The sequence below is a fragment of the Podarcis gaigeae genome (assembly GCF_964106915.1).
Source record: "Podarcis gaigeae genome assembly, chromosome: 7".
Classification (NCBI taxonomy): Eukaryota; Metazoa; Chordata; class Lepidosauria; order Squamata; family Lacertidae; genus Podarcis; species Podarcis gaigeae.
This window is the reverse complement of record NC_139683.1, coordinates 57,128,974-57,142,899: the sequence shown is the minus strand read 5'-3', so window position 1 is coordinate 57,142,899 and position 13,926 is coordinate 57,128,974. Positions and strand designations below refer to the sequence as shown.

Below are 13,926 nucleotides of genomic sequence, written 5' to 3'. Positions count from 1 at the left end.
AAAGAAGAGAGATCCCATATTATCTTGTGTGTGACTCTCCAAAGGAAAGGCTTGGCTTTGCACATACAAGTCGGCCTTTTGCTTCAAACTGTCAAAGTGCAATCCCATGTATATTAAGAAAGAACTAAGTCCCATTGTAACCAATATGCCCAGGTAAGCACGCACAGGATTGTAGCCACAGTGAATTAGGGCCCAATCTTACACACAAGAACCTGGCATAAATTAAGCTAGTGTAAATTAACCTGGGATGATATGATACCAGATACAAACCCTACTTTGGTCAGCTGCTGCTGCTGCTCTTAAGCCTGACAGTTTGGGGGGACAGAACAATAGTTCTTTACAACAAAAGCAATACAAAGTGTTGTTGTTATCTACTAAGGTCATCATCCCTGACCACTGACCATGCTGGCTACAGCTTGCAGGAGTTGTAGACCCAAATATCTGGAAGGCACTACATTGGCTATCCCTGGTTCAAATGCTTCAGGTTGAAATCATACATGCCATGAAGTTGTGTGCATGTTTTCTGCAACTTTTTTAAACTACCAAAATCAGCTGTAAAGGCTACAATCTTCAATGAAGGACTGGCAGGAGGCACAATTATTTGCCCTCCTATCATTTTCCCCACTCAAAATCATTTCCTCTGCTAACTACTTTTTTTTCCTGTGGAGGCAAAGTATGCATAAAAATGCAAGCATTCACGAAAACAACATGCAAAAGTACATTGTGGTAGGTAAAATTGTTAGCAACATGTGTATATTAGGTAACACTACATAAGAATAATTTGGGCAGATGTACACTACAATGATGACAGATTTAAATAAGGACTTAAAAAACACTTCGAACTAATCCAGAAATATGACAAACTGCATTTAAGACTGAAAAAAATGAGAAAATGAAATTGACAAGATTGTCCATCCCTATTGGAGGTGGGGAACTGGCTATATATATATTTCATATTCAGCAATTTTTCTTCCCCCACAATCTGTTGGTATGGTTGGTTACTTACATCTTCCCCTAAGCAATGCATTTCGTACCTATTTTTGGTTGGACAACCACAGTGCAAAATTCAGAAAAGTGTGAACATTGATGGGTAGCTGCATTTCAGTTTGCAGATTGTTTCAAGAACCGTGAATGAGCTCGTCCCTGTTTCTCTCCTATGTACAACCATTCTTTGCTCTAGTTTTCAGCCTCCTGTGGCTCCCTTTGTTTTGAAAATTAAAATTAAGAAGTTGAAAAAAAAACTTACCCAACCTTTTGCCTCATTTAGCTGCAACCTCAGAAAGGACCTGGACTAATTTTTTCCTAAATACATACATACACAAACACACTCCTATTTTCTTCTTCGTAGGAAAGATTCAAATAGGTCCTTTATTGCAGAATAGCCTGCAGGAATAAGGTGGTGGTGTGTTAGGAACTTAAAAGCGGGAGCCGAGGCTGGAAATATTTGAGGCACTGTAACTGATATTCAGATTTTAAATGGCAAAGAAGCACATTGTCGCTTTCTATCTAGAGTTTCAACCAATCAGTTGTCCTAAATAAATATTTGTAAATTTTAACTGAGGCATTAAAATGCTGCTGAGCAAAGCACACATACAAAAGCTAAGGGAATTTTCCAAATGAGAAAGATATTGTACAGGATTACGTACCAGGGGCGGGTAAGTTACATACAGTTGGCACTCAGTTTAAAAAAGGGGGGAGGGGGAAAAGGAGAAGACAAAAAACAGAGGAGGAAAACGCACAGCACCAAAAGTGTTGGGAGGATGTGTGCCTTACATTGCTCTCATGTTGTTTTCGGGAAGAAGCGGTATTTCCAAAACTTTGGTGTTGGAAAGTATCGTTTCGTGGCTGGTTGTGGAGACGGTCTTCCCAGTGATCCGATGAACCTGGTAGAAGGCATGGGGTCTCAGCAGGCGGTCGTCTGCAGTCCCGATGAACAGCTGTAGCGTGAGCGGTTCACTTTCTAAGTAACCGTGTAGCTGGCAGGAGAACAGAAAGAACTCTGCATAAGCACCGTACACATAAACTGCAAGGAATCTATTAAATTTTTATATGCAAGGGAGTCTAATTTAAGGAGAAAACTTGTGACAGGTGCTAAGTGTTAAGCTCTCCTCCCCCCTCCCCCCACACGTACACATACTCCTTTTTTGTGGTAACATAATATAGGGACAATAAAAAGGTACACTCCGAGAATGTATCATTATTGTAGATGACCTAAGGCACTTCAGACAGACTTTGAGCAGCACAGGTTCATACATTTCATGCAACAATTTTCGACAGAAAACAGCAACGACGAGAGTCTCTGTTTCTCTGGAAAAGCAAATAGGTAGCAGGAGAGTGAAAACCAGGAGGATTAAGTTTCATCATCTTTGCTGTCAATATCGTGTGTTGGTGTGGAGAAGATACCCTCAAATCTCTAGGAGGCAACATAATATGCCTAGGTACTCACACAGAAATGGAGGCAAGGGAGAGAGAGAGTATCCAAATAGCTGAGGAGGTTGTGTGGGCATCACAATTTAAGGAGCCTGAGCAACCAAGTTATTTCTAGCCCCTGATACTGAGGCCTCTTTTACGATAAGTGAGCATATTTGTAGAATGTTATTTTAGAGAGTGCCTAGGCTGAAGCCTAAGATACATATTCTATAAGCACGCAGCATATACAGAGTGATGTCAAGAGAAGCAGTTTTAGCTCATCTCCTGCTGCTCTGGCACACCTGATTCATCAGAGAAAGAGAGGGGAGGAGGGGTTCAGACTGTAGTTTCTGTAGTGGTGACATACAAGATGCTGAAATATAACAAATCAAATCAGCGGATTGGAAGAGACAGGGAAGGGGGGGGAAACCTCAAGTTAAGTAGTTCAATCTGCGCTAGTGTCTGGCTACCTCTTGGCAAGCTGCACACCAGGCAGAGCTTCTGATGTGCACACCACTAAAACTCTGCCAAAGGGAGCCCTTCTGCCGCACGCAAGGCCCATTATATCTGGCACAATTGGCATTCCTTCCGTGTACGTTTGTGAAATGCTTTAGCTAGCAAAAAAGAGAGGGGGGGTCACAAAACGTGCTGTTAAAGCTAAATGAAAGTTAAGGAGTGATAGTTTTTGTTTCCATCTGATAAACTCCTTTAAACAAGCCTTCAGTGGGAATACAGCTTGGTATGTGGGGCAGAAGTAATATCTGGGAGTGCCTTGCTGGGAAGCACTGAGTCTGCTCTAGAGGAAAGGGTCTCAGAGGCCCCGCTGCTGGCACAGAGTCCACCAGACTGTCCTTGCTAGCCAGGACAAAATAGCTGGTGCATGAAGAAGGGATGCTGAAAAGCAAACCACTACTACAATTCTGTGTCTGAAGCATGCAAGGAAGACTAGCTGCACAGACATGGGTGCATCGTATTAGCTTCTCCCTTTCTGGACTTTGCATGTACGTTCTTTAGAAAGAACTAGGTGGACCTTCTGAAACCTGTGTGAGACCCAGCCTCAAAACCCTGAAGTGTTTTCAAGAAGTGGTTTGTCACTGGTGGTGTATTAAAAAAGAAAAGAAAAAACATTACTGCATGGAGATTGCAGATATTGAGAAAGGATCATCAAATAAAAGCCTCCCGACTGATTTGCTGGTATTTTTTGTGCTGGAAGTCATGGGACTGATAGGATGGGGGGGGGACGGGACATTGGATCATTGGCTCCTTTTTATGAAACACTACATTAGGCGCCTTCAGCCCTACCTCAGAAGTAATGCAAGCCAAATGTGTTTACGTAGTACACCCGATGGATATGGAAGGAGACTGAAAAGCTGCTCACTGCTTCAGCTCTCCCCTGTGACCAAAACATGGCATGGCAATGTCTGTTTCTGTTAGTTAAATGGTTCACAGGAAAAGTTACCACTGATGGCTATAAGAATAAAATATGGAAAGGGAAGGGATGGGAATAGTTATACTAGTGTGTAATGAAGAATTTTTGCTCATCTAGGCAGGGTCGGGATTCATTAGCACAGCGGCACCTATTTTGTCAACTACAGGAGGAACTGTCGGGAAGCAGGCCCAGCCCAAGACACTTTGCAGCCTGAGGCAAAGGACAAGATGGCACCCCACCCATTCCACCTGCAGAAGCCAACCAGCCTGTCAACTGACGTTTACTCCAACAATAGCAGCAGTGCTCTCCCCTACTCCTAAGGGCAGCAGGGTAGTTTAGGGGGTCAGGATAGGGTGTGCGTGTTCTGTCCTTAACATCTGCCACCGTACCCAACAGCATCTGCCTCCTGATGTGGCCACCTCATTTTGCTAATAGTCCTCAGAAATCTCAGATGGTACATACAAAATGCCCCATTGAGGGTGTGTAGCTTGAGCTGGTGTCTTGTTTATAGCTTATTTGCATTACTGCAGCCAAACAAGGAAGCTACAAGTAGACTGTTTTGTCTGCCCCAGATTTTTCGGTCAGCTTCACCCTCCTAATGGATGGGACTTGGTAGCTTCATTCCTCTTGAAATGATTTGCATATCAACGCATAACTGGGCAGCGCCTTATCTGGAAGCAGGCATCAACTTATTACGGGAAAGCAATATTGGTTTAATTAACTTCTGCAAACCTCATAGAACATGGCATCCAGCCAAGCATTACACTTATAGGATAAAAGGAGTCCTGAGATTTCACCAAAGTCTCGCTCTAGACAGGTGTCTTGGTCTATATATGCTAACTCAACTCAAAACATAGTAGCAGGACCTAAACTATTACTGCACATTAACACCTTGCTTCTGATTTGCTGCCTGGAGTAGTTGTGATCATCAGTTCTAGGATGCAAAGTTACATTTTCTGATAAAGATTTATAGCACTGATCCACATGCAGGTTTTTAAAAATAGCTTTACACTCTGAGGCATAACTTGGAGGTCTCACCATCACCTTGCTTCACTTCACTTTGCAGCTTGTGGTGGAATCCAGAGTAATTGAGACAACACCATCACGTCACAATTACATCACCTACTATTGATAGTTGGCCTACTTACATCACAAAAAGCAGCAGGGAACTGAAAACCCACTTTGCCCTACGGCAGCGATCAATTCCCAAACTGATATGTGTCTCCTACCAAAGACAAGCAGGCAGATACTGCCCCTGATTTTCACACCTATGGTACAAATTACTTGATCAGAATTTCAGGTAAGGCAAGTGGGGCTGATCTGTTTGGTTCTGCCACGGCAGTCAGTTCCTAACATATTTTCACCAGCACAATGTAATGGCAGCATGAAGGAATGAAGTCTTTTCCAGGGTCCTTAGGGCACCATGACTGATAATGCAAGAGGCTTTGGTCCTTCTCGAGTCCTACATGGGACTTTTCCTGCCAATAACAATTCAGTGTTGCCAATGACTGCAGATGTCCGGCACAATGCTGGCTTCCACCACAGAAGCAAAGGCATTTTGCACTAGTGATGAAGTCCTGTGGAATAGTCAAGTAGCTGCTTCTGGATTCCTGCTGCCTTTGCGCTGCAGTGCAGAATACTGAGCAGTTAAACTGTTAAATTCTTGCCTAAGAAAACTGCAGCAATTTATGGACGCATTTTTCTCAGACGTTTGTTACCACGCTCCTTCTCATTCTGCTTGTTTTGAATTTGAAAACAGATATTGCAATTCCTCAGGGTGATTATTCAAGCCAGATGTTTGCTGACAAATGTATCGTGTACTTAGTCACCCACTTATGTCAGGTCCAGACAAGAGGAAAATAAACAAGTTGAATAAAACTGCACACACGCACACACAACAAAATTTTGCATCTCTTTGTGATGGACAGTTCTTACTGCAAACACAAACCATATTTCCCCTTCTAACACGCACTGTGCAGGGGACAGCCTGGGTCAAAACGTAGGGTCAAAAAAGCAGGTGTTGCTGTCCCAAAGCTGTCATTTCCTTTTCAATTCCATCAACTGAATTGCATTATTTGCTGTTTACATTATGTCACCCAAGCCTCACTGTGCCATCCACGGCAATAAAACATGATGCAAGGATTAACATTTTGAAAGGACATATTCAGCGCTTGCCTAATTTTAGATCATGCACCTATTTCCATTAGCTATGCAACAGATGTAGCTGTACCAGCTTTTTAAAAGTAGACAGAATGGAGTCAACTTTTGCTCCAGAAGGGCCATCTACACAAAACTGTTTGTGTCTTGCTAAATATTTGAAGTTGTATTTTACAGAGTTGCTGTAGATCAAAGTTTGAACCAAGGAAACGGAGCTGCTTCTCTCTGCTTCCTGTCAGCTGGACACAGGCAGGTAAAGAAACAGATATGCATGTTAACCATAAAAACAGGAAGGGGGGGAATTAGCATTCCAAATTATTAGGAAAAAATGTGTGCGCACACACATGCACATGTGCATATTTTCCACGCATGCTCTGGAATACTGTTCCTGGCTGGCAGCATGGGAACCATGTGTCACAGGCCCTATTTTTATCTTTTTCTTTCTGTAACATGGTCCCAAGGCTAAAGTGCCACTGTCAGCCCCGCTGCAACTGAACACTACTGACACAGAACACTCTCAACTACTTCAGGACATGAATTAAAGGATGCATTTTTGTGGATGCAGTTTTTCAAATATATATGTCTAACAATATACGGCTCTTCCATCTGGCTTTTCTTCCCTCACCAGAGCTCTTTTTGTTATAGGTAGGATATCAGTACAATCTATGCTCAACCATAGATGATATTTAGCATTGCACTGTATGTCTAAGTCCCACAGAATTTCAGTGGGGCGTACATGCAGGTAAGTGTGCATCAGATCGCAAATAAAGTTTTCCAAGTGTAAAGGCACCCATAGATGACTTATCTCCATTAGAAAGAGAGATGGAAAAGACCCACCTTTCCTGCACAACAGTATTTCTAATATGGAGGATCTTAAGAAACTTATCTCACCATACTGTGAAGCCACAGGCCAAACTCTGCAACTCCAATGAATATGCCTAATCGAAAAATATCTTAAATCCCAGTGGAATGAAGAATTAGATACAGACCTGGTTAGCCATTCATTTTATTATGTAATCTAATCATTTACAATGAAAAGCAGAGATGATGGTATTTCGTAGATAAGGGAAACCCATCCATAGGTCAAATTAGTAATACCCTGAGCCTCAGTCCTTCAGTGTACAATGTTTGGACAACTGCTGGGCACTCCTACTATTTGTGAGTTCTTCAATGCAACTCTCTGCAGTTGCCCCAGCAAACTCGTGCTTTTTAATCATTCTACCTTCCAAATGTTCCATTTACTTGTGCACCTCTGACCTCATTTCTACCCAAAGAGTGACAGCCTAGTAAGGCTTTGGATATGGCAGTTACACCATCTTCAAGCGCCTCCCCCCCCAAAAAAAATTACAATTGCAAGTTTACTCAATTCAGTCACATCCTGTCTGGGAAAGAGGAATGCAAAATCATTTCTCAGTTGAGAGTAAACCTGACTATTCTACATGCTAGGCTGAGTATTTGGAGCAGAACCCCATCCAAATCAAAATAAAACAAACCTCCCTCCATACATCTTCTTGAGCCTCAAATGAAGTTGGACAGTGAGCTGAAGCCCAGAGGAACAGGTACTGCACAACCTCCCTCCCTTGAAATTAACAGGAACCCCTGTTCCTGTTAATGTGAGCCTGAACAACTCCTGTGGGTCACATGCAAGAGACATTTCCACTGGTTTGTGCTCACTGTGTGGAAGAACAATTGTGGAAAAGTCAAAGGAACTTCTGGGAAGTGAAGGACATTTCCCAGATTGCTACCCCATGCCTATCTTTCTTCATTATAAAGGGAAGAACTATTTATTGGTGGCTGATGTCCGTGAGGACCAGCACAGCAGAAGGTAAGGGGAGCCACTGACAGGCAGAGACAAAAGAGGAGGAAGCTAACAGGTAGGTCCATCCCCTGCTTGGATTGCAAGTAAGAAGGCAGGCAAGCAGACAGGTACTGGCTGGAAGCAAAATAAAGTTGGTTAGGAGGTTCCGCATTCACTCTATGACAGCACAGTGCAATGGAAAGAGAAATATGATGTATTTTGGACAAACCTAGTTAAAAATATCCCCCCCCCAAACCCTATCTCTCTGCTCTCCTAATAGCACAGGCCTGAACAACAAAACTTCAGGCACCAATACTGAAATAAAAATATAATTGGGGGAGGTTTTTTTATGGCAGGAACTGAGGCGATAGAATTGGGATCATTAGATTCTCTCACCACTGAACTATCTGGAAAGTGAGCGCTTCCGCCAACAACCCCCACAAAGACTCATGTTAAATTATACTGTTTCACATGGCTTGTTTGTAAATTTAAATAAAAATGAAAGATTGTCTGCATTAAAAAATATATGAGCAAGGAGGCTCATATCTTGTATCCACTTCCTTACGCAATGCTATAAAGCAAATGTGCATTGTCTCCCAAACAGTCTACCATTGTGTTAGTCCAAATCCCTGCGATGGGGTGAGCTCCCGTTGCTCAGTCCCTGCTCCTGCCCACTTAGCAGTTCGAAAGCATGTCAAAGTGCAAGTAGATAAATAGGTACCGCTCCGGCGGGAAGGTAAATGGCATTTCTGTGTGCTGCTCTGGTTTGCCAGAAGCGGCTTAGTCATGCTGGCCACATGACCCGGAAGCTGTACGCCGGCTCCCTCAGCCAATAAAGCGAGATGAGCGCCGCAACCCCAGTGTCGGTCATGACTGGACCTAATGGTCAGGGGTCCCTTTACCTTTATAATCTGGATTATTTAATTAAATAATAATAATAATAATAATATAGTTTCTTAAAATAGTTCTCTCTGTGATGTGAGAAAGGGTAAGGCAGTCTACACCCATGTATGTGTATGTGTGCATGCTCACACACTTACAACATGTCTATCTGCATATATCATATATATCCATGTAGGAAAAGGTTGTCTGTGCCTAGCTGGAAGTTTGTACAAGAATATGACTATGTTGTAAGGAATTATTAAATTTATAGTAACAGAGATGTTTTGCACTTAGTGACTAGCTTACCAGGCATTTGGGCACTTATCCAGAACAGAATGCTATTTACAGCTGCTGTCTTGCACCATACTCTCTGTCTTTAGGTCTATGCTGTAGCACAGGAGCAGAAACATATCTGTTGTTCCAAAATGTTCCTCCCTCCCTATAAGACAGAATCAGGAAGCCACCCCATCACAAATACACACAACTAGATCCATTGAAGTGGCACTCAAGTGCTTCTTAAGTCATCTGTGGAAGCATTTTTCTTGAACAAGACTAAATAAATTTCAGACTGTAGAAACCTCCTTTCTGCAATATGACATTTTGGCACTATTTTAGGATTTCAATTCTCTCTCTTTTCCCCCTTCAAACAGTCCCTTAAGAGGAAAGAGATATTGTAGAGTTGTAATGCAATGCAGTCCACACTCACTCCTACCTGAAGAAGCTTGGTGTACCGGGAGAAGTTTGACAGCTTAATCCATCGATTGACAGATTGACCCAATTTGACTGAAGCACTTGAGCTGAAGCCCTTCCATCAAACTGGCTTCTGGATCATGGCCAAAAGATTCCGTAGTTAAGTCAAGGCGTTCTGGTGGAAGGGGACCCCAAGTTGAACATTGCAGAAAACCCTATATGCTGCACTTTCTTTATCACAAGTGCAGAGTACTAATGAGAAGGAATGGGGGGGGGGGGACAGGCTTCACGGTGGGATTAATGAACAGTGGTTAAGAAATGGGACTTTAAATGGTTAGTGGATTGCGCGGGAGACTGCATTTCCTACCACAAGTAATACTTTAGATACTTGTTTGTACCAGAAGATCTGCTTTAGTTTTTAACAAGCAGGAGTCCTGTGACTAACTTTATTATAGCAGCTTTCTCCAACTCGCATCAGCCTCAACCAGCAAGTCAGAATGTTGGGGAAAATGGGAGTTGTATTCCAAAACATCTAGAAGATTCCAGGTTGAGGAAATCTGTATTGTGAGCTGAGCCTTCATGGACTAGAGTCCACTTCATCAGGCGTATCTGATTATCACTGTACATCGCAATACATTTGTTAGCCTTAAAAGTGTCACAAGAATCCTTCCTTTTGCTGCAATGTAATGTCACAAGCATCCCTCTGGAAATACTAGTTTTTAATTTGGCTTGGATCCAACCATGCAAGACTTTCAAAAGACCATTATGTTGAGATCTCCGTTTGGCAATGTTACGTCTATGAGAGGGGTCCCCTCTGTCACTAAAGGATGGAAACAAGTCAACCCAGTTGATACACTGGTGACTTCATATGTAGGGTTGCCATATGTCCCTTTTCCCCAGGACATGTCCTCTTTCTCATGGGTATGTAAAATGAGAGTCATCATAGCAATCCATAGTGAAAAGCAGAAGTTGACAAATGTGTCCTCTTTTTTGCTCTTCAAAATATGGCAACCCTATAATCATCAGGCAAGGGGGGAAAGCTGAACTAGAAGGAAGTGGCCATGTGGGCAGGAAATCAACAGCCCCTTTGAAAGGATGTTTTCCCCCCAAGGAGGTGAAGGCAGTAGGGCTGAGCAGACAGGCCACGGTCTCTCTCTGCAGACCCACTACTTTAGGAATGAGGAATCTTTCCCAGCACAGATTCATACTGGTCAACCTTCTGGGGGCCGGATGGGTCAGGGGCAGAGGGGAAGAGAAAAGCTAAAAAAAACCCAACCCTATTCTATTAATTTCCGTTGCATTCTCCCATTGAACCTTATTAGATTCATTGATTATTGCTTCCCATGCTTTTCTCCCCATTTCAGTATTTATTTCCACTCCACTGCACTTTCTTAAATTCATTCCATTATTACTAGATTAATACACAATGACGAAGCAGAGTCTGCCTCTTAGATGATAGCAAGCCACACCAAATCCTTACTATGCCAAAGTGGTCAGCATGGTTTACCTGTGGGTAGTTTTTTTTTGGGGGGGGGGAGTTCTAAAAAGCTTATCCAAATCTCCCTACACACGAAAACTGCCAGCAGACAAAGTTGTGAAGCAGCCTGTGCAGGCAATCAGAACAAACTGTAAGTAAACCTGGGAATTCTTTCCTAATCCTAGTTAAGAATTTGAACTTGGAAGTTGTGACCAATCCCAGACACTGGAAACTTTTACGGGGGGGGGGGGGCGCTTCCAGTAGTTGTTCCAGCCACCATAGCCAATGATCAGGGTAATGGGAGCTGCAGTCCAATAGCCTCTGAAGGGCTGCTGGTTCCCCATCCCTGACAAAACCTTCTTACATTTGAGAAGTAAAAATAGAGCACCTTTTACAATATGATCACGAAAAGTGCTCAGAAAAGGAGTAAGCAATCAATATATTTTACAAAGGTATTGGGGAGTTTGGACAAAATATAAAGACTTACAGTATTAGAAAACAAGACCCCAAGGTGGTTGTCACCAATGGAAGCCAAGGCTCGAAAAAGACTCAATATGGAGGCCAAATGGCCGAAATATTGGGAAATACTAGAAAAAGACGGAGATAATTGGAAGCTGCAGAGTATGGAGAAACTAAAAGATAAAGTGCGAGATTGGCTACTTTATGCTCAGATTAAAGAGGTGTTTAATTTGGATAAAAAGATAGGATTCCAGGTGGAAAAATCGAAGTTGGAAACAGAACTGCTAGAACCTAAGACTAAGGTACTCTCAAGAATGTATAATTTGCTGTTAAAATGGAATACACAAGATGAAACGGTTAAATCAGTTATGATAAAATGGGCTCAGGATATTGGGTATAATATCATGTTTGTTGACTGGGAAAGGTTATGGACCACTGGTATGAAATTTACAGCATGTAATGCCTTGAAAGAAAATATTATGAAAATGATATATAGGTGGTACATGACCCCAGTCAAGCTTGCTAAAATATATCATCTGTCTGACAATAAATGTTGGAAATGTAGAGAAACTGAAGGAACATTCTTTCACCTCTAGTGGACCTGCCCGAGGGTTAAGGCTTTCTGAGAAACGATATATAATGAGTTGAAAAAGGTATTTAAGTATACCTTCCCTAAGAAACCAGAGGCCTTCCTTTTGGGTATTGTCGGCCAGAGGGTGTTAAAGAAGGACCGAACATTCTTTATGTATGCAACAACAGCAGCAAGGATACTTGTCGCTAAACACTGGAAAACCCAAGATTTGCCCACGCTGGAAGAATGGCAGATGCAACTGATAAGACTATATGGAACTAGCAGAAATGACTGGCAGAGTCCGAGACCTGGGAGAGGAAGCAGTGGAAGAGGATAAGAAATTTAAGGATTATTTACAAAAATATTGCAAATTGTATGAGTGTTAAGACGGATTTGAGATTGAAAATAACATGGCACCATTAAGCTAGTTGAAAAGAATATGAGAACTGGTGAAATTTAAGAGAAAGATAAATTTTGGATAAATATTATGTCTAAATTAAGTATTTAAGACTTAGATAAAAGTATTTAAAACTAGGGACACAATATTGGAAATTTATAAAACAAGAATTGAAACAAGGTGATAAATTGCTGGCTAAAGTGTTATAAATTAGGAACGCAGGAACGAGAGATGTGAGGAAGTCCAAAAAGTGAAGAAAATATGGTTACTATCTATTTGATTCTGTTATGGTATGCTTTTTGTATAAGATGTAAACTTTAGTTCTTTTTCTTTTCTTTTTTCTGTTTTTGTTTTCTCTCTTTATTGTATTAAGAAAATCTTTAATAAATATCTTTTTTAAAAAAAACCAAAGGTATTGGGGAAAGGAAGGGAAGAGAGATATAAACGGGCGGGGGTATAACAGACACAGCCAACATGATGTCAACATATAGTTTCATTTCTCTCCATTTAGATATTGCAAAAACATCTGGACTCCAGTCAGAACTCTCATTTTGAATTGGAAAAGCTTTGTACTAGAGACAAGAGGAGAATTACATGCGTGCTTTTTATGATTCCAGATGAAGAAGGTGACGAGAAAGACTGATGAGTAATTTACGGGAGTTTTGTAGAACTCGGCTGAAGCAGCAGATGCTGGCTTCCTGGGTGTGAACTCAACTACTGCGCTAACATTACCACACATAGAAATAATGAAAGCATATTTCATCAAAACTGGAACGTTGCCTTTGTGCAAGTATAAATATGTCTCGGAATTTAATGCTCAACAAATGCTTAAATAAAGGCAGCAGCACCAGCTGGTTAAAGAATGCAGTCTAGGCCCAGATCCTACAAAATGACAAAAAGTGCCCCAACACCTCCCCCCACCAACACCCCACACTGCAAGCTTTGCAGTGTCTGGAAAGAATGTGTATTTTTTATTATACACAAGAAGTTAGAAGGACATACGGTACAGTTCACAGCCATTAAAATCAATGGGAGTTTTGCCATTGGCTTCAGTTTGATGTGGATTAAGGCCACCATTCTGAAGCTTCTCTGGGCTGCTTGTGGTTCCACTAATATGTGCCATTACCCTTTCTGCATACATGTGCTATGAGACCCATGAAGTTCAAGGTTTCGTTATCCAGATGGCAGTTCATCTTTGGGAACTAGTCGCGGGTGTTACTAATTCATACAATATACCTATGTACATGTAGACAGATTGGGGGGGGGAACATCCTGTGTTTGATTCTTTGGCAGGGCAGGGGTTGGGGAGGGAGAAAGGCAAGTAGCAGCTTTGATTTATCTATATCTATATCTATATCTATATCTATATCTATATCTATATCTATATCTATATCTATATCTATATCTATATCTATATCTATATCTATATCTATATCTATATCTATATCTATATCTATATCATCTATATATCTATATCTCCATGGCCATAATGAGATAGCGTTCAGTCAACTTCTGCTATTTTTAATACAGAAATTTAATTGTGTGCATACTCTAAAATAGTCCAACATCTTCCTGCCAAGAGGAAGCTTGGTTTATTTAACAGTAGACTGTCGTTTGAAGAGATAGAGTAAGGAGCTCCATTTAAAAGCTTCATTTC

General features: G+C 41.6%; 1 protein-coding gene across 4 annotated transcripts in view; it reads right to left on the bottom strand.

The window, feature by feature from the left end:
* NFATC1 (nuclear factor of activated T cells 1) overlaps positions 1–13,926 on the bottom strand; it is a 129,830-nt gene that overhangs the window by 64,186 nt on the left and 51,718 nt on the right. For all 4 annotated transcript variants that reach the window (XM_083746903.1, XM_083746901.1, XM_083746900.1 and 1 more), the window contains exon 4: positions 1,774–1,976. In XM_083746903.1, coding sequence (XP_083603029.1) covers positions 1,774–1,976 — 203 coding nt within the window. The remainder of the gene's footprint in view (positions 1–1,773; positions 1,977–13,926) is intronic.